The following is a 27,461-nucleotide window of genomic DNA, read 5'->3' on the forward strand; positions in this document are numbered from 1 at the left end:
TTTTTATGGTTTTGCCATATAACACAACTCAAAAAGTTAATGCAGACTTACAGCACCTATTTTGACACATGTAGCCAAGTCATCAGTTTATTTTTAACAACGCTTTGATTCGAATCAGGATATATTCAACCTAGCCATAATGTCTGATCCACCCTGGTTTAGTCAATCAATCAATCATCAAAAGTGACAGAATTAACCCTAAATTAACTACTCTCACTTTTATGCACTCATTACACTCGCACCATCACAGCTTATGCTTCCTAAGTGGACAGATTGATATCCCTGAAGTTTAATTGTCTTGGTGTTATACTGTGATAATTAAAACATGTTCCCTTAATTTTTTTGAATAGTTTATATTAACTCGACTCGCTGAGGTTTATATCACAGCCTAGTTATATATTAACTGGACCCGGCATGGGACTTTGGATCTGACACACATGATAAAAAGTTAATGAATAAAGTGTAAATGAAAGTGAGACTTCCTGTACAGACTGAAGTTGCGTAGTGTTTGGTTTAACATTGTTTAGAAGTATCTTCATGGGTAACATTACGTTTTTTAATTAATAGTTTAACCTTATTTTGGATATTCATCCATAACTTTCAAATTGAAGTAGAGGACGTGAAGACCAGGGAAGGTGGTGAGTATTATAACTATTCATATTCACTTTTTTTGCCAACAAGTAAATATCAATATCAACTTTTCATGAAGATACTTGATTATTTTATGTGACAGAAAAACATAAACATAAAATAATTTAGTTAATATATTTTATGTATACATAAATATGGCACTATACAATACTTGGTTGACTGGCTTCTTGTGTGTCACTACTAGCAAGCTCTTAGGCAGGTGTAATTAACATGACACTTACTGTCGACATGTTCTAGAAACAGGGAGTAGAATACTGAACGTGTATAACCTACATACAGGGAGTAGAAAACTGAACATGTATAACCTACATACAGGGGTAGAATACTGAACATGTATAACCTACATACAGGCAGTAGAATACTGAACATGTATAACCTACATACAGGGAGTAGAATACTGAACATGTATAACCTACATACAGGGAGTAGAATACTGAACATGTATAACCTACATACAGGGAGTAGAATACTGAACATGTATAACCTACATACAGGGAGTAGAATACTGAACATGTATAACCTACCTCAGGGCAGCTCCAGGCATAAGCGACATAAGCGGTCTCTTATTGCCCCCGACAACTAGGGAGCCTTCAACCAATAGGGGAGAACTTTAAAAACGAAAGCACATTAACAAAATGGAATAGAAAACATAGATATTTGATTTTCTGTTTGTCAGTGCAGCCTGACATCTAGATAATTTTCTGCTATTAAAAGCATTACTGTGTGCATCAATTTCAATAGTATAGGAATACTATTCTAAGCACAAATGTAACAACCAGGTATGTCAGTAACACATACAGTAATGGGTGGGAACTTCATTGACTTAAACTGCTTGTGGCATTAGGTTAATTTATCAATCAATATTAAGTACAAACACAAACATCTGTAAAATAAACAATTAATAAACATGTACCTGCAAAAGAGTATGCTGGGAATAATGATGATGAATTTGGTGTGAGGTTCTGTTTTAGTCGGTTTTGGTTATGCGTTTGTTCTTGAATGTAACTTGTTCGGTTTTCTTTCTTTTGTTTTTGAACGTAGCCTATCCTTTTGTCATTATTGTTTAGACCTGTGTCTCATTTGCTCCCCTCTATATTAGTTCTATGTTTGCTTTTCTCCATTGTGAGGTGTTGTTGGTTTTTAACCCTATCAAGCATGTGACTACTTCCTGTATAGACTTACCTGTGTTTAGACCCTTATTGCCCACCTTGATGATTCTCAGTCTACTTCCATGTGGACTTTTACCTGCCTGATCTTGTTTGCAATTTTGTCAGAGGTGAAGGCCAGTCAGCAGGGTCTGTAGGCAGGGTCTGTAGGCAGGGTCTGTAGGCAGGGTCTGTAGTCTGGGTCTGTAGACAGGGTCTGTAGGCTGGGGCATTTCTAATGAAAAGCACATGGGCATTAGTTTACACAAGTTATTCACATTTATAGTGGTGGAACATCCTACATACAAACCCAGTAATAATAAGATCATCATTGTTACCTACAATATGGGAGCATAAATATTTACAGAATGATTTTTTTTATTTGTGCTCTGCAGGGATGTACACATAAACACGTGTGTGTACCGACACACACACACACACACACACAAACACACACACACACACACACACACACACAAACACACACACACACACACATACACACACACAAACACACACACACACACACATACACACACACACACACACACACACACATACACACACACACACACACACACACACCTGCAGAATCCTGCTGGGGAGAACTGGAAGCAAATGGGTCTTGATCCTCTGGTTCAACATTTGTGAAGACACTTGTGTGGCTGAGGAGGTGGATGACTCATCCTGGCCAGTGCCAGAAGGTTCTCCAAAATATTTCAGAAGTGCCCCTGAATTTGCATTGAAATACAATATATGAGTCTGACACCCTAAATAAATGTTTTGCACAATTAAATATACATGTCATTATGCACACTTTATGTTCACTAATTCTAGGCATAAGACACGCCAAAAGACTCAATACATCACAAAATATACAAAATATCAGCATAATATGGACATATTTTAAAGATGCAAGGATAGTAACAGGTCAGGGTGTATTACAGTGTTGTCTATACCTGCTGACTGGTAACAGTGGGGGATAGTAACAGGTCAGGGTGTATTACAGTGTTGACTATACCTGCTGACAGGTAACAGTGGGGGATAGTAACAGGTCAGGGTGTATTACAGTGTTGTCTATACCTGCTCACAGGTAACAGTGGGGGATAGTAACAGGTCAGGGTGTATTACAGTGTTGTCTATACCTGCTCACAGGTAACAGTGGGGGATAGTAACAGGTCAGGGTGTATTACAGTGTTGTCTATACCTGCTGACAGGTAACAGTGGGGGATAGTAACAGGTCAGGGTGTACTACAGTGTTGTCTATACCTGCTGACAGGTAACAGTGGGGGATAGTAACTGGTCCATGGGCCTGTTCCGACATCTAGTAGAGACTCATGATCTAAGGTCACCGGTCCATGTTGTTACCCGGTCAAACATTAGTCTGATGACTTCATGCCTGGTGCCTTTGGTCCTTTTTTCTTGGGAGATGGGTGGCCTGGTAGCCTTGCCCATTGGGACTTGTTTTTCCCTCTGGTTCCTCTTTTTGGGGCATGTTGCTTTGGCCCTTAGTATTCTGCCTCTCCTTTGGCACTGTGTTTTGTCCCAATGGTGGCATGGATGTGCAAGAGGAATCAGGTATACGAATTCTGCTTTATAAATCCCCTTATCAATGAGCATTCATAACCATTTCCGCCACAAAGTCTTATCCAACACGATGGAAAAAAAGAAAATGTTAAAAATGTTATATTTATTTCAGACCAGTAGGTGTCACTACTGTGCACTGTGTTTAAACATTTGAGTATTTAACAGTTTTTGGAAGCAAGTCTGAAAGGTTTCAGAAAGCCTCTATTGCCCATCACTATCATTCCCTGAGGGAGGGGACCAGGTGCCATGCCTTTTGGGCCTCACATCGTTCGAGTTGCAGTGAAGAGTCGTTCTAAAATCCATTACGTCAATATGTTGATTTGCAAAAAGTGCGTTGACTTGGCATTGTACTGGTAAGATGTCTGCAAGTGTAGAACCACCTGCAGCTAAAAGACCTCACCCATGATCTTCAAAAGTGTACAACTGCTATGAATGAACACAAGATGAGAGAAAGTCAACTCCCTAAATCCTGTTTATCTGTTTACTTTAACGGCCATGTATGAGTGAGAAATTTGCTTGAACATTATACACTGTTGTTTTCCTTGCCCCTCACTGATTCAAAAATACATTTGCCAGTAACTCTTAACTGCATATAACTCCAGTGATTAAATAAATCCATATCATAACCATTTTAATAGGCTACTGATTCTCCAGGTCAGGGAAAGGGTTGACTTGACATTCAGTGATTCCATTAATCTGATTCACAGCAATCCTTTAGAATTAGAGGTCCAGTATTTTTCTGATCATGCAACTACCCGAGTGTAAATCAAACTAATCCCACCCCAATACTATTTGCATCGATCTACATTTACTTTGACTATTACATGGAAAACACCCTATAATTTGGTGAGGTAATGACTTCATTCATATGTAAGTTTCAGGTTTATTACTACAGCCTGGGTATGCATGTCACTAATACAAAAACACCCAGAATACCTAGTATTAGTTCTCCCTGTTGGGAGTCATTTTTTGCATGATGCACACGAGTACTTTACTCACACTGTGGCCTTGGGTGGCTAGCACAAAACATGCATATCTGAGTTATTAATCACGTGTCATTAATTGGCTAACGTCTAACATTTGCTAAATTAGCTGGGCATAGCTAACCATAGAAGTTTTCACATTTTAGTTTAATTATACAAACAGCAAGAAACACAAAGTTGTTTGAAAGGTTATATTTTGTGTTTAATGTAGCCTACCTTTTTTAATTGAATCTTCCTTTGGCACCTGAAACCATTGAGGCACGTAGCTATCAAGTTTAGAATTGTTTAAACTTTATAGTCATTGAACAAGTACAAGAACAATGAAATGCCGTAAAAACCAGGTCCCATGTGAGGATCAGACTCACAACCTAGAGATAATGGGAGAGAAAGAATGAGAGGAGGGAGAGGGAGATGTGTGTATAAATATATATATATATATATATATATATATATATATATATATATATATATATATTCATATATATATATATATATATATATATATATTCATATATATATATATATATATATATATATATATATATATGTGTGTGTGTGTGTGTATAATAATACTTTAATTGCGATTAATTACATTTTTCTGAGTGTGCCTGGAACAAGCACATGTTTAATTCTAGAGTAATGACGTGGTTATGTTTAATTCTAGAGTAATGACGTGGTTATGTTTAATTCTAGAGTAATGACGTGGTTATGTTTAATTCTAGAGTAATGACGTGGTTATGTTTAATTCTAGAGTAATGATGTGGTTATGTTTAATTCTAGAGTAATGACCTGATTATGTTTAATTCTAGAGTAATGACGTGGTTATGTTTAATTCTAGAGTAATGATGTGGTTATGTTTATTTCTAGAGTAATGGCGTGGTTATGTTTAATTCTAAAGTAATGACGTGGTTATGTTTAATTCTAGAGTAATGATGTGGTTATGTTTAATTCTAGAGTAATGACGTGGTTATGTTTAATTCTAGAGTAATGACCTGGTTATGTTCAATTCTAGAGTAATGACGTGGTTATGTTTAATTCTAGAGTAATGACATGGTTATGTTTAATTCTAGAGTAATGACATGGTTATGTTTAATTCTAGAGTAATGACGTGGTTATGGACTTAAACCATTGTTGGGAGGAATATAAGTGTTACATGGAATTGATTGTCTGAGGTTTAATTGAACTCTTATCCTAAAAGTTGATTAAATAACATAAATTACAAATAGAACAGGTCCAAAAGAATACAACAGACATTACTGAAAGTCAATTAATGTAGTCCAAAAAAATATTATTGATATGCCACTTAGACAATTTAACATTTAATCACCCCATCAAATATTCAAAACATTACATTCCAACACTGACAAAACTAAACAGTTTCTTTATGTACTGTGTATTCAGATTCTGTAGGCTTTGGTTTCATCCTGTCATGTTTTATGGCCAGGTGAACACTTCCAAAACACTGTCCAGTTTACTCTTGCTAAACAACTGATGTTTCTTGTCTCTTTGTCTCGTCAAACTACATTGTCTTTTCTGGATCTTGTAATTTTTTTTGTGGAAACCAGCATAAGCTGATGGTTTGAAGACAGCTAATAGGTATCCTCATCAACAAAAATAATTAATATAGAAGCTTAAAATTATCACTAAGTACTCTTTTGTCCATTTCATCCATGAATGTTTCAGTGTCTTCTAAATACAAATTGCATCACCTCTTCTTTTAACAACACTCTGTAAGCCAGAGGTGTCCAACTGGTTCCACAGAGGGTCGAGTGTCTGCAGGTTTTTGCTCTCACCTTGTACTTGATTGATTAATTAGGTTTGTACTTGGTTAGTTTTTACCCTCACCTGGTTGTTTAGGTCTGAACTGGGAACAAATGTATAGGAAATTATAGGAAAAACCAGTTGCTGTAGTTTTGAAAGTGAAATGTTTTCCCATTCTAGCTTGATTTAGGATTTCAGCTGTTCCACAGTTCAGGGTCTCCTTTGTCATATTTTTCGTTTCATTATGCGCTAAGTGTTTTCACTGAGGACGCGGCATCAATGATTCCCAAAACCAATTTGAAATTTCGATTGGTCAGATCACATGACAGCTTTCCACTTCACCTCAGTCCATCTTAAATGAACTCAGGCCCATAGAAGGCGACAGTGTTTCTGGATCTTGTTTCTGGATCTTGTTTACATACACCGATCAGGCATAACATTATGACCACCTGCCTAATATTGTGTAGGTCCCCCTTTTGCCCCCAAAACAGCCCTGACTCGTCAAGGCATGGACTCCATTAGACCTCTGAAGGTGTGCTGTGGTATCTGGCACCAAGACGTTAGCAGCAGATCCTGTAAGTCCTGTAAGTTGCAAGGTGGGGCCTCCATGGATCGGACCTGTTTGTCCAGCACATCCCACAGATGCTTGATTGGATTGAGGGAATCTGGGGAATTTGGAGGCCAAGTCAACACCTTGAACTCGTTGTTGTGTTCTGCAAACCATTCCTGAACCATTTTTGCTTTGTGGCAGGGTGCATTATCCTGCTGAAAGAGGCCAATACCATCAGGGAATACCGTTGTCATAAAATGTTACACATGGTACCCAACAATGCTTGGGTAGGTGGTAAGTGTCAAAGTAACATCCACATGAATGGCAGGACCCAGGGTTTCCCAGCAGAATATTGTCCAAAGCATCACACTGCCTCTGCCAGCTTGGCTTCTTCCCATAATGCATCCTGGTGCCATGTGTTCTCCATATAAGTGACACACAGGCACCCGGCCATCAACGTGATGTGAAAGAAAATATTTTTTATCAGACCAGGCCACCTTCTTCCATTGCTCCGTGGTCCAGTTCTGATGCTCACGTGCCCATTGTATGCTCTTTCATCAGTGGACAGGGGTCAGCATGGGCACCCTGACTGGTCTGCGGCTACGCAGCCCCATACGCAACAAACTGTGATGCGCTGTGTGTTCTGACACCTTATCATTACCAGCATGAATTTTTTCAGCAATTTGAGCTACATTAACTCGTCTGTTGGATCGGACCACAGCCTTCACTCCCCACGTGCATCAATGAGCCTTGGTCTTTTGTTGCCCCTGTCCCAGCTTTCTTGAAACGTATTGCTGGCGTCAAATACAAAGTGGGCATGTATTTTTCAAGAAACAATAACATTTCTAAATTTCAACATGTGATATGTGGTCTTTGTACTATGTTCTATTGAATATAGGGTTTAAATAATTTGCACATCTGTTATAGAAGGTGAGAAAAGACCCAAAAGTGAAATGCAATAATGCAATGTCTTTAATAATGAAAGAGAAATAGTCCAGATGAACAGAAATCCTTCTCCTGAATATTATTAATGAAACTGCCATCAATATGGGCGTTAGACAAACTAAAACGATCTTCAAGTAACAGAGAGGAAAGACCAGGTCTGGTGGCGTCAAGTCTGGGGTCTCCCAGAGAGGATACAGTATACAGAGGAGAGATTGCTCAGGCAGGTCATCAGCAGCAGGCAAACTGGGCAGAGAGTAGAGTAAGCAGCAATTCAGCACAAACAGCGTAGTACATGTACAGCCCAGATCCAGACAGGACTCAGACAAGACAGGAACATCAGGTAGGAGAGAGAGTCTCTTGCACAGATAACTCACGGAATAATCTGGCAAAGAAGCAGGGAAAAGGAGAAGATAGAAGTAGCAAACACAATCAGAGGGAAGAAAGAACAGGTGTGGGAGAATTAGTGTGATCGCTGGTTGCAACTAGGAACAGCTGAGGGTGAGTGAAGGTGCATGTGGTTGTGTGTGTGTGTGTAATGGAGAGTGTGTGTGTGTGTGTGTGTGTAATGGAGAGAGTGTGTTTGTGTAATGGAGAGAGAGTGTGTGTGTGTGTGTGCATAAGTGCGAGTGTGGCCAGAAGAGAGAGAAAGAGAAGGATATAGGACAAGACACATCATGTCCCTCTCCTTGAACTGCCACCTTAACGTGGTGGAGGGGTTTGAGTACCCGAGTGACCCTAGGAGCTATGTTGTCTGGGGCTATATGCCCCTGGTAGGGTCTCCCAAGGCAAACAGGTCTTAGGCGACGGGTCAGACTAAGAGCGGTTCAAACCCCCCTTAATGATGAAAAAAATATTGAGTACCGTGACGTCGCCCGGTATGGCGCAGCCGGGGCCCCACCCTGGAGCCAGGCCCGGGGTTGGGGCTCGTATGCGAGCGCCTGGTGGCCGGGCCTTCCCCCATGGGGCCCGGCCGGGCTCAGCCCGAACGGGCGACGTGGGGCCGCCCTCCCGTGGGCTCACCACCCACAGGAGGGACCATAAGGGGCCGGTGCGAAGAGGATCGGGCGGCAGTCGAAGGCAGGGGCCTAGACAACCCGATCTCTGGACACGGAAACTAGCTCTAGGGACGTGGAATGTCACCTCGCTGGCGGGGAAGGAGCCTGAGCTAGTGCGTGAGGTTGAGAGGTTCCGATTAGAGGTAGTCGGGATCACCTCTACGCACGGCTTGGGCTCTGGAACCACACTCCTTGAGAGAGGATGGACTCTTCACCACTCTGGAGTTGCCCATGGTGAGAGGCGGCGGGCTGGTGTGGGTTTGCTTATAGCTCCCCAGCTCTGCCGCCATGTGTTGGAGTTTACCCCGGTGAACGAGAGGGTCGTTTCCCTGCGCCTACGGGTCGGGGATAGGTCTCTCACTGTTGTTTGTGCCTACGGGCCGAACGGCAGTGCAGAGTACCCGACCTTCTTGGAGTCTCTGGGAGGGGTGCTGGAAAGTGCTCCGACTGGGGACTCTATTGTTCTACTGGGGGACTTCAACGCCCACGTGGGCAACGACAGTGACACCTGGAGGGGCGTGATTGGGAGGAACGGCCCCCCTGATCTGAACCCGAGTGGTGTTCAGTTATTGGACTTCTGTGCTAGTCACAGTTTGTCCATAACGAACACCATGTTCAAGCATAAGGGTGTCCATCAGTGCACGTGGCACCAGGACACCCTAGGCCGCAGGTCGATGATCGACTTTGTTGTCGTCTCATCTGACCTGCGGCCGTATGTCTTGGACACTCGGGTGAAGAGAGGGGCGGAGCTGTCAACTGATCACCACCTGGTGGTGAGTTGGATCCGATGGCGGGGGAGAAAGCTGGACAGACTCGGCAGGCCCAAGCGTACTGTAAGGGTCTGCTGGGAACGTCTGGCCGAGTCTCCTGTCAGAGAGATCTTTAACTCCCACCTCCGGCAGAGCTTCGACTGGATCCCGAGGGAGGTTGGAGATATTGAGTCCGAGTGGACCATGTTCTCCACCGCCATTGTCGAAGCGGCCGCTCGGAGCTGTGGCCGTAAGGTCTCCGGTGCCTGTCGAGGCGGCAATCCCCGAACCCGGTGGTGGACACCGGAAGTAAGGGATGCCGTCAAGCTGAAGAAGGAGTCCTATCAGGCCTGGTTGGCTTGTGGGACTCCTGACGCAGCTGACGGGTACCGACAGGCCAAGCGGGCTGCAGCCCGGGTGGTTGTGGAGGCAAAAACTCGGGCCTGGGAGGAGTTCGGTGAGGCCATGGAGAAGGACTATCGGCTGGCCTCGAAGAGATTCTGGCAAACCATCCGGCGCCTCAGGAGAGGGAAACAGTGCCCTACCAACGCTGTTTACAGTAGAGGTGGGCAGCTGTTGACCTCAACTGAGGATGTCGTCGGGCGGTGGAAGGAATACTTCGAGGATCTCCTCAATCCCGCCGTCACGTCTTCCATTGAGGAAGCAGAGGATGAGGGCTCAGAGGTGGACTCGTCCATCACCCGGGCTGAAGTCACCGAGGTGGTTAAGAAACTCCTCGGTGGCAAGGCACCGGGGGTGGATGAGATCCGCCCTGAGTACCTCAAGTCTCTGGATGTTGTGGGGCTGTCTTGGCTGACACGCCTGTGCAACATCGCGTGGCAGTCGGGGACAGTGCCTCTGGGATGGCAGACCGGGGTGGTGGTCCCTCTTTATAAGAAGGGGGACCGGAGGGTGTGTTCCAACTATAGGGGGATCACACTTCTCAGCCTCCCCGGGAAAGTCTATGCCAGGGTTCTGGAGAGGAGAATACGGCCGATAGTAGAACCTCGGATTCAGGAGGAACAGTGTGGTTTTCGTCCAGGCCGCGGAACACTGGACCAGCTCTATACCCTCTACAGGGTGATGGAGGGTTCATGGGAGTTTGCCCAACCAGTCCACATGTGTTTTGTGGATTTGGAGAAGGCATTCGACTGTGTCCCTCGTGGCATCCTGTGGAGGGTGCTTCGGGAATATGGGGTCCTGGGTCCTTTGCTAAGGGCTGTCAGGTCCCTGTACGACCGAAGCAGGAGCTTGGTCCGCATTGCCGGCAGTAAGTCAGACTTGTTCCCTGTGCATGTTGGACTCCGGCAGGGCTGCCCTTTGTCACCGTTTCTGTTCGTAATTTTTATGGACAGAATTTCTAGGCGCAGCCAGGGGCCGGAGGGTGTCAGGTTTGGGGACCACACGATTTCGTCTCTGCTCTTTGCGGATGATGTTGTCGTGTTGGCCCCTTCAAGCCAGCACCTTCAGCATGCACTTGGACGGTTTGCAGCCGAGTGTGAAGCGGTGGGGATGAAAATCAGTACCTCCAAATCCGAGGCCATGGTCATCAGTCGGAAAAGGGTGGCTTGCCCACTTCAGGTTGGTGGAGAGTGCCTGCCTCAAGTGGAGGAGTTTAAGTATCTAGGGGTCTTGTTCACGAGTGAGGGAAGGATGGAACGGGAGATTGACAGACGGATCGGTGCAGCTTCTGCAGTAATGCGGTCGATGTATCGGTCTGTCGTGGTGAAGAAAGAGCTGAGCCGTAAGGCGAAGCTCTCGATTTACCGGTCAATCTACGTTCCTACTCTCACCTATGGTCATGAGCTTTGGGTCATGACCGAAAGGACAAGATCCCGGATACAGGCGGCCGAAATGAGCTTTCTCCGCAGGGTGGCTGGGCGATCCCTTAGAGATAGGGTGAGAAGCTCGGTCACCCGGGAGGAGCTCAGAGTAGAGCCGCTGCTCCTCCACATCGAGAGGGGTCAGCTGAGGTGGCTTGGGCATCTGTTTCGGATGCCTCCGGGACGCCTTCCTGGGAAGGTGTTCCGGTCCCGTCCCACCGGGAAGAGACCCCGGGGAAGACCTAGGACACGCTGGAGGGACTATGTCTCCCGGCTGGCCTGGGAACGCCTCGGTGTCCCCCCGGAAGAGCTGGAGGAAGTGTCTGGGGAGAGGGAAGTCTGGGCATCCCTGCTTAGACTGCTGCCCCCGCGACCCGGCCCCGGATTAAGCGGAAGATGATGCGATGCGATGCGATGCACATCATGTCATTCGGTTTTTCTTTCCATTTTACACAGCGTCCCAACTTTTTTGGAAACAGTGTTGTATTTTTGAAAGAGTTATTATATCCATGTGGTTCAGAAAGAAACACAATCTCATTAAAGAAGTGAATATGTGTAATGATGTAAATATGGATGTTTTTATTTTACAGGGAAAATGGCAGAGTCCAGAGATCATAGTAAGTCACCATGTTAGAATCCATTATTAACTTTTATATCACATATCTGGACAAATTAAAACAACAACATTAAAACCACTACTGAAAGTGAAATGAGTTTGTGGTTCAGTATGTCTTGATGTGTAACTGTGTTTTTGGATGAAATGTGTTTGATGAGGAGTTGTAACTGAGTTTGTGTTTCCTCTCTGAACAGATCAGTTTAAACTCATCACCACAGAGAAAAACAATCGGGTGATGTTGGTGAGGACGTCATCCTCTCCTGTCACCTCTCTCCTGAGACCAGTGCTGTTACCATGACAATCAGGTGGTTTGAGTACACAGAGTGTATTTACCTGTATAAGAATGGTCAGGTGACAGAGAGGAGAGGCTATGAGGGCAGATTGAGTCTGAACACCCAGGAGATGGAGAGAGGAAATGTGTCTCTGAGGATGAAGAACACACAGGAGTCAGATTCTGCAGTCTACATCTGTCAGGTCATCCATGGAGAACAGGAGGAGGAGACTGTAATGTATTTAGATGTCAAAGAAGGTAAGTGATCTTTAACTCCAGTCCATGATTATAATCACCTAAACAACAACCCCAACCAGTGTCTTTCCCTCTACAACACACATATACTTTATCATGTAGGTAGGAGGTCATAGTAGGAGTTACACATGACAGTATTTCTGAATTGCTAAAACAAATGTTTTGAATGTTTCTCTCGCTTTCTCAAAACTTTAAACACAAATCACAAACTTAAGCTACACTGTCAAAACCTTTGACTTGTCTTGCTATATCAAACAATTGCTTCAGAACTGTTATCTTTACTGAAAACCAAACACTGTTTTCAAATAACACACACATCCAGCTAATGCATAAACACTACACAGCAGTCATTACACACTACAGAGATAAATGCAAAACACTGTACTCAGGGCAGAGCAGGGGGAAATTATATTTATTATGAAGTACTTGCACAATCCTGCACACATATATATGTAGTCACAAACAAAATATGCAGCAGATAGCAAGCAATATCTTGGAATCATTCTGCCTCAGCATCATGCCTCTGGGCGTGGTCAGGCCACAGGACCTCATCAATGTCACAGGCAATCCTGTCCCTTGCTAAACAACGGGGAAAGAATCCTTTAGCATGCAGAATCCAACCTTGAATCGCTTCCACTCCAATGTTGTCACATGCTGCATCCATTGACTGAATGAGATTTTCCTGTGCATAAGGATTTCTGTCATAGACCTTCCACCTCCATGCAGAAAAACATTCCTCAATGGGATTAAGGAAGGGCGAGTATGGTGGTAGGCACACATTTATAAAACGTGGGTTATTTTCAAACCACTCACGAATTCCAGGACCAGGGTGAAAGTTCACATTGTCCCAGATTACCACATACATGGGATGCTCTGCCTGCCCATCACCTCTCTGTTCACGTCTCAGTAGTGCTTCCTGTAGAGCATACAGAAACGTCATAAGATGGGCAGTGTTGTAAGGCCCTACAGTCACATGGCGGTGAATAACCCCGTAGCTGCTGATGGCAGCACATATGGTTACGTTGCCACCACGCTGCCCTGGCAACTCTACAATGGCACGTTGACCAATAATGTTGCGGCCTCTCCTTCTCCTCTTGGTGAGATTGAAGACAGCTTCATCCAAGAAGATGCACTCATGAGGCCTCTCCATGGAATCCAGTTGAAACATTCTCTATAGAAATGAACAAAAATTCATTTTTGAAGTAACGTAAATGACACAGCATTCCAGGCTTCATGCCTCTGTATACATGTGCTGCATTACATTCAACACAGTAAAGATGTACAGTAACTCACTAGTGCTGTATAATCTCTGGACATGATTACTTACTTGTACACAATCAATAAAGTGGTTTGTGCACTTGCAACTTTGATTTTGCAAATGGATTTTAGTGTTCTAGTAATTCAGAAATACTGTAATAGACCATATTAATACTGAATATTAACTAGTTTTAATACATATTACAACCAGTCTGAGCTTTGATCTAGATGTCATAAATCATTATAACCATTCCAACATTACTGGTCATGTCTCTTGATTGTCATTAGTGATGAATGTGATGAACACTAATACCTCTCTGATGACATCACATCACTGTGGTATTTGATTGGATAATGTGACAGATGGGGATTTGAAGGTAATAATAATAACTAATATATTCTGTTTCATATTATGATTATTAATGGATTCCATGTTGGATTATGGATCAGGATCCTTGTATGGTGAATTCATATTGATAATGATAATAACTAATACATTCAGTTTCATATCGTCTGTCCATCCTTGATAAAGATTATATAATTGTTTATGTGAGTTAATATTTAATTGTCTGTGGTTGTTTATTGACATCCTCCTGGGTTCAGATAGCTCCACCTCTTCTCACAATACTACACGTGTCATAATAAAAATACTGTAGTTTTAGTTAGTATTAGTAATACCAATACTGTAGTTTTAGTTAGTATTAGTAATACCAATACTGTAGATTTGAATTGTAAGATAATGATTTTAACATTCTGTTTCATTTTGTGTGTCCATCCTTGGTAATGGGGGATCAGAGCATACGTTTTTGGGTGATTTAATATTTATTTGTCTGTTGTTGTTCATGTACATCCTCCTGGGTTCAGATAGCTCCACCTCTTCTCACAAAACTGTATCTCTGACATAAAAACATAGAAACCGATATGTCATAATAAAAATACTCTTGTTTTAGTTAGTAATACCAATACTGTAGTTTTGAATTGTAAGATGATGGTATGAAGGTAGTGATTTTAACCTATACATTCTTTTTCATATTGGCTGTCCATGGGGTATCAGGAAGTATGTTACGGGGTGAGTTAATAGTTTTTTGTCTTGTTGTTTATGTACATCCTCCTGGGTTTACATAGCTCCACCTCTTCTCACAATACTGTATACCTGACATAAAAACATAGAACCCAATGTGTTTATTATGTGTCATAATAAAAATACACTTGTTTTAGTTAGTAATACTAATACTGTAGTTTAAAATTGTAAAATGATGCTTTGAAGATAATGATTTTAACCTCCGAATTCTGTTTCATATTTGGTATCCATCCTTGCCAATGGGGGATCAGAATATATGTTATTGGGTGATTGAATTAATATTAATGTGTCTGTCTTGTTGTTTATTAACATCCTCCTGGGTTTACATAGCTCCACCTCTTCTCACAATACTGTATATCTGACATAAAAACATAGAACCCAATATGTACACTGATCAGACATAACATTATGACCACCTGCCTGATATTGTGTAGGTCCCCCTTTTGCCGCCAAAACAGCCCTGACCTGTCGAGGCCTGGACTCCATTAGACCTCTGAAGGTTTGCTGTGGTATCTGGTACCAAGATGTTAGCAGCAGATCCTGTAAGTCCTGTAAGTTGCTAGGTGGGGCCTCCATGGATCGGACCTGTTTGTCCAGCACATCCCACAGATGCTTGATTGGATTGAGATCTGGGGAATTTGGAGGCCAAGTCAACACCTTGAACTCGTTGTTGTGTTCTTCAAACCATTCCTGAACCATTTTTGCTTTTTGGCAGGGTGCATTATCCTGCTGAAAGAGGCCAATGCCATCAGGGAATACCGTTGTCATGAAAAGGTGCACGTGGTCTCCAACAATGCTTGGGTAGGTGATACCTGTCAAAGTAACATCCACATGCATGGCAGGACCCAAGGTTTCCCAGCAGAACATTGCCCAAAGCATCACACTGCCTCTTCCCATAGTACCTTATCTGTTGGATCGGACCAAACAGGCCAGCCTTCGCTCCCCACGTGCATCATTGAGCCTTGACCGTCCATGACTAGTTTTAGATCGATTATCGGCCTGGCTGAATATCGATGCCAATAAAATGTTTGCCTTTTACTAATTTAGTTGTTATCGGCCCCTTGATATCAGCCAAACCGATAATCCCTTTCATATAGTTGATCAAGATGCCCTGCTGGTGTTCAGATCTAAAAACTGCTGCCAGCCACCGCTAACAGAAAGGCCTCATCTGTCTTTAAAATAAATATGCTGCTGTGATCCTTGAATTTTTCAGTGGTCCTAAGAACAATCAAGCAAGGTAGAGTATTTTCCTAATTGAGTCTTTGGATATTAAACTGTGACGCAAATGTGGAATTCTTCTGCCATACGTTTGATTCAAATTAAAAGTTTGCGAATATCTGCATTTAAATAGGTTATCAGACACATCAATTCAAAAATATCGGCCTTAAAAAGTGTTTATTGGTCCAACACTACCCATGACCCTGTCACCGGTTCACCGCTTTTCCTCCCTTGGACCACTTTTGATAGGTACTGACCACTGCAGACCAGGAACACCCCACAAGGGCTCCAGTTTCAGAGATGCTCTGACTCAGTCATCTAGTCATCACAAATGGCCCTTGTCAAAGTCTCAGATCCTTACACTTGCCCATTTTTCTTGCTTCTAACACATCAACTTTGAGGACAGAATGTTCACTTGCTGTCTAATATATCCCACCCAGTAACAGGTGCCATGATAATGAGATTATCAGTGTTATTCACTTCACCTGTCAGTGGTCATAATGATATGGCTGATCGGTGTATCTTGGTCAAAACATTGTACTTAATGGGGGATCAGGATGTCAATTTCCCAGGAGAACAAACAGAAGAAATCATCAATAACAGAGCTATTACATCACCACATGCAGACAGACAGTCAATCATCCTATTAATGACACTTAGCACATCCTATTGGTTCACACACTCTCCACATGACAGAGGATGGAGGAAATGGAGGAATCTGATTGGTCCTGTTTGTCCAACTCAGAACTCACCTCTCAGTTTTACACCACAGGGCTTAAAGACTATTTACAACATGAGACCCAGGTGGACAAGCTGATGAGGGAGACATCAGCAGATGAACTTGGTAAGTATGAGAGAGTCTGGAGGAGATGATATAATAAATAGAGGATTGGTTTAGGAAACATGACTGATGTAATTTGACCGATATAATAAATAGTTTTGTGTAAATTACTTCATATTCATTCATGTTCTGGTTGCTATAGACCCAGTCATCATTACATTAGTTCTATAAAGAAATCTAGCCAATCAGCACCAAGGATTCAGCAATACTGCATTATAATACACAATAATACACATTGATTATTTGAAAATATAAAATCAACTACAGATCAAATAAGAGTGGAAGTTAAGAGAATATGAAGACAATGAATAAAAGACAGAAGGATGAAGAACAGATAAGAAGAAGGAGAGAGGAGGAATAGAGGAGTGTTGGAGGAGATCAGTAAAGAGAGGAGAAATAGAGAACTAGAGGAGAGGAAAAGAGGAGTAAAATAGAGCAGAGAAAATGGGAGTAGGTGAGGACAAATAGGAGTGAAGGAGGAGGAGGAAGGAGTGGAGGAGGAGGTTAGTGGATTGGAGGAGGAGAGAAGGAAATGGAAGAGAAAAGGAGACGAAAAGGAAATAGAGGAGAGAAGGAGAAACAGGGGTGAGAAGAGAAGGAAGAAAGGAGTAAGGAGGAGGAAGAGAGGAGGAAGGAAGAGGAGGGACTAGGGCTGGTTCAGGGGTATGGGGATGGACAGACAGGGAGTAGGGCTGGTTCAGGGGTATGGGGATGGACAGACAGGGAGTAGGGCTGGTTCAGGGGTATGGGGATGGACAGACAGGGAGTAGGGCTGGTTCAGGGGTATGGGGATGGACAGACAGGGAGTAGGGCTGGTTCAGGGGTATGGGGATGGACAGACAGGGAGTAGGGCTGGTTCAGGGGTATGGGGATGGACAGACAGGGAGTAGGACTGGTTCAGGTGTATGGGGATGGACAGACAGGGAGTAGGGCTGGTTCAGGGGTATGGGGTTGGACAGACAGGGAGTAGGACTGGTTCAGGGGTATGGGGATGGACAGAAAGGGCTGCTGAGCCTGAAGCTGCATCTGTTGGGCCTGGCTCCAGGCAGGGGCAGGGAAAACTGAATTAGGATCAGTAGCTTGCTAAAAGTTTGCCTGCATTGATTCCATGTTGGCTAAAGAGGAACAAAATGTAAAACTTTCTGTGAAGATATTAAGTAACTAACATTAGGGGTGTTAGTGGCAGAAAATTTACAATATAGACAATTAAATTGTTAATTGCAATGACGTGACGGCCCTATTATATATACTCTGTTAATAAACATACACACTGAGTTAAACCAATGAGGGAAATCTAAGTTATCATCTACACATACAGTGGGGAGAACAAGTATTTGATACACTACCGATTTTGCAGGGTTTCCTATTTACAAAGCATGTAGAAGTCTGTAATTTCTATCATAGGTACACTTCAACTGTGATAGACAGAATCTAAAACCAAAATCCAGAAAATCACATTGTATGATTTTTAAATAATTAATTAGCATTTTATTGCATGACATAGGTATTTGATCACCTACCAACCAGTAACAATTCTGGCTCTCATAGACCTGCTAGTTTTTCTTTAAGAAGCCCTCCTGTTCTCCACTCATTACCTGTATTAACTTCACCTGTTTGAACTCGTTAACTGTATAAAACACACCTGTCCACACACTCAATCAAACAGACTCCAACCTCTCCAAAATGGCCAAGACCAGGGAGATGTGTAAGGACATCAGGGATAAAATTGTAGGCCTGCACAAGGCTGGGATGGGCTACAGGACAATAGGCAAGCAGCTTTGTGAGAAGGCAACAACTGTTGGCGCAATTATTAGAAAATGGAAGAAGTTCTAGGTGACGGTCAATCTCCCTCGGTCTGGGGCTCCATGCAAGATCTCACCCCAGGGGCATCAATGATCATGAGAAAGGTGAGGGATCAGCCCAGAACTACAAGGCAGGACTTGATTAATGACCTGAAAAGAGCTGGGACAGTCTCAAAGAAAACCATTAGTAACACACTACGCCGTCATGGAATAAAATTCTACAGTGCATGCAAGGTCCCCCTGCTCAAGCCAGCGCATGTCCAGGCCCGTCTGAAGTTTGCCAATGACCATCTGGATGATCCAGAGGAGGAATGGGAGAAGGTCATGTTGTCTGATGAGACAAAAGCAGAGCTTTTTGGTCTGAACTCCACTCGCCGTGTTTGGAGGAAGAAGGATGAGTACAACCCCAAGAACACCATCCCAACCGTGAAGCATGGAGGTGGAAACATCATTCTTTGGGGATGCTTTTCTGCAAAGGGGACAGGACGACTGCACCGTATTGAGGGGAGGATGGATGGGGCCATGTATCATGAGATCTTGGCCAACAACCTCCTTTCCTCAGTAATTGCATTGAAAATGGGTCGTGGCTGGGTTTTCCAGCATGACAACAACCCAAAATACACAGCCAGGGCAACTAAGGAGTGGCTCCATAAGAAGCATCTCAAGGTTCTGGAGTGGCCTAGCCAGTCTCCAGACCGGAACCCATTAGAAAATCTTTGGAGGGAGCTGAAAGTCTGTATTGCCCAGCGACAGCCCCAAAACCTGAAGGATCTGGAGGTCTGGAGAAGGCCAAAATCCCTGCTGCAGTGTGTGCAAACCTGGTAAAGAACTACAGGAAACGTATGATCTCTGTAATTGCAAACAAAGGTTTCTGTACCAAATATTAAGTTCTGCTTTTCTGATGTATCAAATACTTAAGTCATGTAATAAAATGCAAATTAATTACTTAAAATCATACAATGTGATTTTCTGGATTTTTGTTTTTGATTCTGTCACTCACAGTTGAAGAGTACCTATGACAAATATTACAGATATTCTACATGTTTTGTAAGCAGGAAAACCTGCAAAATTGGCAGTGTATTAAATACTTGTTCTCCCCACTCTATATACAAGCAATGGCTACTCAAAGAACAAGAACAAGGCAGTGATTACACTCTTGTTTTTGGGAGCACTATTAACAAGCAAACTTCAGACTCAAATATAAAACCAATTATAAAACCACCTGCAAAATCGGCAGTGTATCAAATACTTGTACAGTCTCCCCACTGTATTTAGATGAAATTTCAAAAACAGAAATATGAGACATTCAGTAAATATACAACTCGTAATTTTGAGATTTAGTCTGTGATCTGAATACTTTTGCCAGGCCGAATGTTTTAGTTCACATTAATGAAGAACACAATCAATCACAGAGTAAATGACAAATACCATGATGCAATAAATCATGGAATTAATTACTGATAGTGAATTAGTTTATCAATAGCAAGGAAATGAAGACACCAGTGCGTTTTAATTATCAAATAAAATGTAAATGGGTTGATTTTATCATCAGACAATGAAAAACGAATTAATCATGAAATTAATGAATAAGAGATTGAACCAACAAATAATTTTTGAAGGAGCATTTCTAATTTGTATAAATAAAACCAATCATTGTTCTTCTCAAAATGAAAGAGTCTTACAAAGAAAGACTAGAAGAGATGAAGCAGACATTGAAGGAATTTGAAGAGAAGATAAAAGAGAAGGATTCAATTCTGGAGGAGATGAGTAAAGAACTGAAGGACACGGAGACCAGACTGGAGAAAACTACAAAACAACTGAATGAGAACATCAAACATATTCTGGAGAAAGACACTCAACTGGATGAAATGACCCAGCAAATGAGAGAGAAAGAGAGACAACTGGAGCACTCTGTCAAAGAGGAGGAGAAGACAAACAGACAACTGGAGAACTCTGTCAAAGAGGAGGAGAAGACTAAGAGACAACTGGAGAACTCTGTCAAAGAGGTGGAAGAAACTAAGAGACAACTGGAGACACTGGGAAAGGACCTGCAGGACAAGAACACCCAAGTAGAGAACTTAAGAGTCCTACTGCAGGAAAAAGACCTTCAACTAGAGGACAGGAACCACCGACTGGGAGAGAAAGACAAACTACTGGAAGAGAGAGAAGGAGAACTAAAGGATTGGAGGCAGGAACTAGAAGAGAAAGATAAACTACTAGAGAAGAAAGAAAAACAGTTAAAGGAAAAAGACATACAAGTGGAGGATGTCAACAAGGAAAATGATAAACTGGGTGAGATTATTAAAACTATTAATACATTTACTGAACTTTCCTCAATGGTAAGATTATTGTAGATTCTAATGAGTTATGAATGTTTTAATCACATTGTTTATAAGATCTAACTGCATCATATTTCTGACTAGAGACTTTGACACAGAATGCAGATCTTGTCTCTCCTCGTTTCAGCTCAACAGGTATGTGATGTGAAGACTGAGATGGAGAGACTAAGAAGAGAGACCTCAACCCAGATGACTGGTGAGTTAGATACAGTAACTTAAATGTGATACAACAGAAAAGAGACCTCAGATGACTGGTGAGTTAGATACAGTAACTTATATATGATACAACAGAAGAGGGATCTGTGACGGTAATTCAACGATCAGAACTCTTTTAGAAGGAAGTACAGAGACGAAATACTCTTAGCACAAATTAACAGTTCATTTATTAAATCATTTGCAAATGAGAGAGATGCGTCAACCGCTTACACACACATAATCGTCTGAGGAATCTCTAACTCAAAACATAATTTCAACAGTATATAAAGACAGAAAAGGGGTGTGGTAAGATGCTGCCATCTGTCTCATGTCAATAAAACACATTCCCTTTGTTCTATCACACAAGTAAAATGCTATCTTCCCCCACCTTATCCTTACTGCCCCCTGTTGTGTATCTTCCTCTATCCTGTCCTAAAACCCATTGATCTGCATCTACCCCCGTCCTGCTGGAGCTTCATGTTTACCTCAACACCTCATACTTAGAAGAAACCTTAATTTCAACCCAGAACTGTTCCTAAAGACTCTTAATGTGATCATGTATGTTTCCATTATAAATGTTTGTAACTGTATTTGATGTGATGTAGAACATGGAGACACTTCAGATACAGGATCCAGAATCCCACTCAGGAGGAGACGCAGTATTGGAGATCCTCCAGACAGTGAGTTGATCATATCAATATAAGAACTAATTACTGATAGTGACTTACTTTATTGTATACTTCGTAGGTATTACTGTTATTAAATATGCATTACAAATGTGTATCTAATAACTTATTCATACTTACTTATGCTGAAGTGGTCCATCATCCAGAGAGTCAGTGTGTTGACCAGTGATGTGTGTTGTGTTACAGTGGGAGGAGAGAGCAGCAGTCCAGACTCCCCAGTGTCTCCCAGTGGGTCTGAGCTGAGACTGGTGCTGCTGGGGAGGACTGGTGCTGGGAGGAGGGCAGCAGGAAACACCATCCTGGGCAGGGAGGAGTTTGGGGCCCAGGCCAGCCCCTCTGCAGTGACCCAGAAGAGTGTGAGGAGAGAGGGGGAAGTGTGTGGGAGACACCTGGTGCTGGTGGACACTCCAGACTGGTTCTGTCCTGGACTCTCTCTGGAGGAGATCAAACAGGATGTGGGGCTCTGTGTCCGTCTGTCTGCCCCGGGATCCCACGCCTTCCTCCTGGTCATACCAGTGGAGCCCTCCAAGGAGGAGGAGAGAGGGGTGCTGGAGAGAATGGAGGAGAGGTTTGGGGAGGGGTGTTGGGGACACACTGTGATTCTATTCACCCATGATGACAGCCTGAAAGAGCAGAGCATTGAGGAGTTTCTCCAAGTAGGGAGTCAGGACCTCCAGGAGGTTGTAGAGAAGTGTGGGAGCAGATACCATGTCCTCAACATTAAGGACAGGACCCATGACACTCAGGTCCCAGAGCTGCTGGAGAAGATAGAGGAGATGGTGTCAGGAAACAGAGAGAGCTTCTACTGCAGTCAGACCTACCAGGAGGCAGAGGTCCAGGTCAGAGAGATGGAGAGAAAGATCCAGAGGGAGATGGAGGATAGGAAATTGAGACATGAAATAGAGACAAGAGAGAGAGGGAACTGCAAGAATCTCTGAAGGAGAAAGATGTAGAAATACAGAACCTCAACGAAGAAATTACAATACTGAAGGAACAAATTACTGATCTAAAGAGACAACTGGAAGAAGAGAGAGATGAGGAGAAGAGGAGAGACCTGGAGAGGAGGTTGAAGAGAGAGTATGATAGGAGGAAAGAGATGGAGAGACAGTTGGAGAAATGTATAGAGGAGAAAGAGAATGAGAGGAAGGAGATGGAGGAGAAACACAAACAGGAGATTGAGGAGATCATGGAGAGATATGAAGGAGAGGCCAGAGTTGAAGCAGAGAGAAACCTGATGAAGATAATCCTACCTGAGTTACAGAGGAATATCATGATCTCACAGACAGAGTTCAGTAGAAAAATGAAGGAAAAGGAATAGAGAAATAGAGAGACTGAGACAGAACTTAAAAGAGGTCAGTGAAGCTCACTCAGTACTGGAGAAGAAGGATGGACAGATAGAGGAGAAGGATAGAGAGATAGAGGAGAAGGATAGACAGATAGAGGAGAAGGATAGACAGATAGAGGAGAAGGATGAACAGATAAAGAATTATGCAATGATTTGGTTCTTAGTCTTTATCTTATTGTCTTTATTCTTTGCTGTTCAGTATCATTGGTCATTTTTTAAATAGGATGAGACCACTGGTGAACATTTGTATTGTCATGCTGGAAAGTCCCATGAGTGTCCCATGCGCAGTTTTTGTCCAGAAGAATGCAAATTGTCTGCCAGTATTTGCTGATAACATGCAGCATTCATCTCCCCATCAATATTCATTAGTTCCCCTGTGCCTTTAGAGCTCACACAACCCCAAAACATCAGTGAGCCCCCACCATGCTTCACAGTGGGGGTGGTATTCTGTTTACTATAGGCCTTGTTGACCCCGCTCCAAATATTTCACTTATGGTTGGGACCATAATGCTCTCTTTTGGTCTCGTCACTCCAAATTATGTTGTGACAGACGCTGTGAGGCGTGTCAAGGGGTTGTTGGGCATATGAAACCAGGCTTTTTTGTGGCATTGGTGCAGTAAAGACTTCTTTCTGGCAACTCGACCATGCAGCTCATTTTTGTTCACGTATCGTCGGATTGTGCTCCTTGAAATGACCACACCGTTTTTTTCCAGAGCACTGTCTTTTTCTCCTGAGGTTACCTGTGGGTTTTTCTTTGTATCCCAAACAATTCTTCTGGCAGTTTTGGCTGAAATCTTTCTTGGTCTACCTGACCTTGGCTTGGTATCTAGAGATTCCCGAATTTTACACTTCTTCATAAGTGATTGAACAGTACTGACTGGTATTTGGAAGGCTTTGGATATCTTTTTATATCCTTTTCCATCTTTATAAAGTTCTGTTACTTTGCTATGCAGGTCTTTTGACAGTTCTTTTCTGCTCCCCATGGCTCAGTATCTAGCCTGCTCAGTGTATCCACATGAGAGCTAACAATCTCATTGACTATTTATACACAGACACTAACTGCAGTCCTTCTGGTGTTCCTTGATGCTGTGTATGAACTTTTTTCCCACCCTTGGAAAGACAACATAGGGCCCGTGGCTCACCAACCACCCCCAGAGCCAAATGATTCTCCTTCCACCACATTCACCCTCAATCCAACTGAGGATTTTTTCTCAGCTTGGCGATGGAAGGTATTTGATGGGAACCCTCATCAGTAAGTGCGTCTTCTCCAGGTAATGGAGGAGGTCTGTGGTGATAACACTGCAGAGGCATGCCAAGGATGGATCCACCATCATAGACGTTTTTCCCCGCTGCTTGTCCAGAGAACATGTCAGTTGTGATGTGGTATAAAACATGTGGCCAACTCAACAGGACAGGCAGGACAGGGCCTGAGGTTTTCTTTTTACTCCATTCATGTGGACTGTACAATTCTGTACCTTTTTGTTGCTTGATGATATAAAATGTATATATGTTGTGTATAAATATATTTGTATATTTTTGGCTGGCCAGTATCAAATGTAAAATAAAGTTCTTTGCTAGCAGTGTTGGTGGATTCTTTTTGTTTTCCTACATGAGTCTTCCATTTTAATGAAATAATTAAATGTTGCTACAGTGTTTTCTTAATGCTCAGTGTGAGCAACAGATACGATGTCTGTGTGCGTATAATCTGACCCGATTATTTGATTTTGAGGGTGGTGTGTGTAGTTTTTAGGCCAGAATTTCATTATTATGTAATATTATGGAGACTTTTTATAATGGGATTTGTGTTAACAGGTTACATTTAGGGACATTTGGGGATTATTCAGAGAATAGTGTGTATGCATTTGAAAAAAACTGTAACACATGACAGACTGTGTTGTCAGGATAATAAGTATTAACGGTCTTCTCCTCAGGCAGCCCTTAGCTGTCCCACCCAGAGATAAGACTGGGGTGCCACAATGGAACATGCAGGCGTCAGTCACGCCTGATAAGGTCCTATGTATTTAGCAGCCAAGGGCTCTGTAATTTCCTATTCATGACATTATAATATAATCTTTACACATACAGTACAGGCCAAAGGTTTGGACACACCTTCTCATTCAATGCGTTTCCTTTATTTTCATGAGTATTTACATTGTAGATTCTCACTGAAGGCATCGAAACTATGAATGAACACATGTGGAATTATGTACTTAACAAAAAAGTGTGAAATAACTGAACACATGTCTTATATTCTAGTTTCTCTATTACTGCTTTGCACACTCTTGGCATTCTTAAATATAGAGCTTGAAAGAAGAGAGCAAATAATGAGAGACCTGGATGTATTTAAAGAGGAGAAAGAAAATGAGAAGAAGGAGATGGAGGAGAAACACAAGCAAGAGATTGAGGAGATCATGGAGAAATATGAAGGAGAAGCCAGAGTTGAAGCAGAGAGAAACCTGATGAAGATACTCCTGCCTGAGTTACAGAGGAACCTCATGATGTTTAGCACAAAGATGAAGACAGAGTTCAGAAAACAGATAAAGAAGACGGATACACAGATAGAGAAGGATAGACAGATAAAAGAGAAAGACAGACAGACTAAAAGCGGCATTTCAAAAGGGCAGTGAAGCTCGCTTACAGTTCAACACAGTTCAACAGATTGATGGAGGAATTTATCAGACAGATGGTTGAAGCAGAATGATAGAGGAGGATGAAGAGATGTGGAGTCTAATGCCCTGTTTACACCTGATACTAACATGTAGCCTTTGTCCTGATCATGTCCACATTATTGTTGTATCTTTTTTCCAGGTGTAATAGCTTTTTTCAATCAGACCTTTATTCCCAATTGCTACTAATGTTGGTGGAGCTGGATATAGCTTGACGCGTGCAGTTGGTTGTAAAGATGGGTAGAAGAAAGTTGATTCAGTCGGTCCAATGACCATTTATTGTTAATGATGAAGAATGTTAAATAATCTTGAAGTAAATAACATAAAACAATTAAATGAAAGTAGTCTCTTCTCATATGGTAGCAAACGGCTTGTCACGTCATGGCACCATAGAGCACACCACCACACGGTCAAAAGACTGTTTGCCCTCTCAGCCCCCTCCGATACTTCCTGTCTTTAAGGCCATTCCCCTTGGGCTCCCCATTCAGCCTCCAACCGTCCTTTAGGTGGCAGTAGACAGACCTGTTGCCATATATATATAAACACTCACACATTAATCCAGAATACACACGCATACACTACTATTCACAAGAAAGAAACATGAAATTAATTCAAAGCTCAATTAGGCTCCTACACCAGGTAATAATTTCAGGGTGTGAGAATGTTTTTCATATCTTACTTGAACTGTTTTTCTGACCTCTGAGTGTCCTACTTTCTGTTAGTTTGGGCAGCAGAGTATCTATATAGTATAAATATTTCCCAAACCTATATAGTATATTTTAGGATCAGAGTTTGGAGAACATTACCTTAATGTCAAACAGCACTTAACCAGATCGTGGTGACTGGGCTCAAAATATTAATGTTTCAGGTATGTTTGATGTGATGTTACATGAACATTGTTGCAACATCCCATGTTTTTATGAAAAAGCATTTTTTTGGGTTAGGAGAATATTCCATTAACATCCTACCACTTATAGCATGGTCACCATGGTCTCAGAATAAATAATATTAATGTTTCAAACACATTTAATGAGAAAGCTGCAAAAACATTGGAGTGTATCAGTTTGTCTGGACATTGAGTGATCGTGACAAAGAAACATTTATCAAAAAATCATTATTGCACACCACGCCTTTCTGTTCAACAGCCAATCAGGGCTCTTCATCTGTGACTGGGGATAAATACACTTTTACCAAGGTCTTTTCCATGTTCAACTTTGTCATAAATCACAGAATGTCCAGCGTGGTTGACATAAGGAACCTCATTAAAGTTTAAGTAAATTTATCAAGCTAAAAGGCTACAACTCAGCTGAGATTTACTTCAAAGTGCTTTATTTCATCCATGAAACATGATTCAACACGTGACCAGTAAAAACCTTACTTATCGTGTTTTCAGATCAACATTTCTTCGTAGTCTACCATAGAAAACAGTTTAAATCAAAACGGTAAAACACTTCAGGTCGATCACCAAACAAATCTGCAGAAAACCCCAAGGATAAACTCTTATCACACCTTTGCCAACAGATGCAGGTTTGAACTTCCTGGAGAACCAGGACCTCGACTGGGCAGTCCTCCTACCAAAAAGTATATTCTCTGTTCCCAGGTTGTTATGGTGAATACAAGTTGTATAACTTCAAAAATGT

General features: G+C 42.3%; 1 protein-coding gene across 3 annotated transcripts; it reads left to right on the plus strand.

Annotated features, from left to right (window-relative positions):
• Positions 1 to 472: 472 nt before the first annotated feature.
• Positions 473 to 23,731, plus strand: LOC105009852 (GTPase IMAP family member 8-like). Of its 3 annotated transcripts, XM_034291414.1 has the most exons (9): positions 473 to 638; positions 11,840 to 11,866; positions 12,060 to 12,394; positions 14,703 to 14,717; positions 16,720 to 16,791; positions 20,265 to 20,882; positions 21,057 to 21,125; positions 21,730 to 21,804; positions 21,997 to 23,731. In XM_034291414.1, the coding sequence occupies exons 3-9, from the start codon at positions 12,160 to 12,162 to the stop codon at positions 22,746 to 22,748; spliced, it is 1,836 nt and encodes a 611-aa protein (XP_034147305.1). In that variant the 5' UTR covers positions 473 to 638; positions 11,840 to 11,866; positions 12,060 to 12,159; the 3' UTR covers positions 22,749 to 23,731. The 3 variants fall into 3 exon arrangements, with proteins under 3 accessions (XP_034147305.1, XP_034147306.1, XP_010867574.3); XM_034291415.1 differs by lacking the exons at positions 473 to 638; positions 11,840 to 11,866 and adding an exon at positions 13,937 to 14,025 and having other exon boundaries at positions 12,312 to 12,394; XM_010869272.4 differs by lacking the exons at positions 473 to 638; positions 11,840 to 11,866; positions 12,060 to 12,394; positions 14,703 to 14,717 and adding an exon at positions 15,449 to 15,530.
• Positions 23,732 to 27,461: the final 3,730 nt, after the last annotated feature.

The sequence above is a fragment of the Esox lucius genome, chromosome 3 (genome assembly GCF_011004845.1).
Source record: "Esox lucius isolate fEsoLuc1 chromosome 3, fEsoLuc1.pri, whole genome shotgun sequence".
In the NCBI taxonomy this organism is placed as follows: Eukaryota; Metazoa; Chordata; class Actinopteri; order Esociformes; family Esocidae; genus Esox; species Esox lucius.

Coding starts and splice junctions, on each gene's coding strand:
- LOC105009852 (XM_034291414.1), top strand. CDS start 12,160: ATGACAATCAGGTGGTTTGAGTACACAGAGTGTATTTACCTGTATAAG. Junction 16,792..20,264: donor GACATCAGCAGATGAACTTG/GTAAGTATGAGA, acceptor TCAAAATGAAAG/AGTCTTACAAAGAAAGACTA. Junction 20,883..21,056: donor CAAGGAAAATGATAAACTGG/GTGAGATTATTA, acceptor TCCTCGTTTCAG/CTCAACAGGTATGTGATGTG.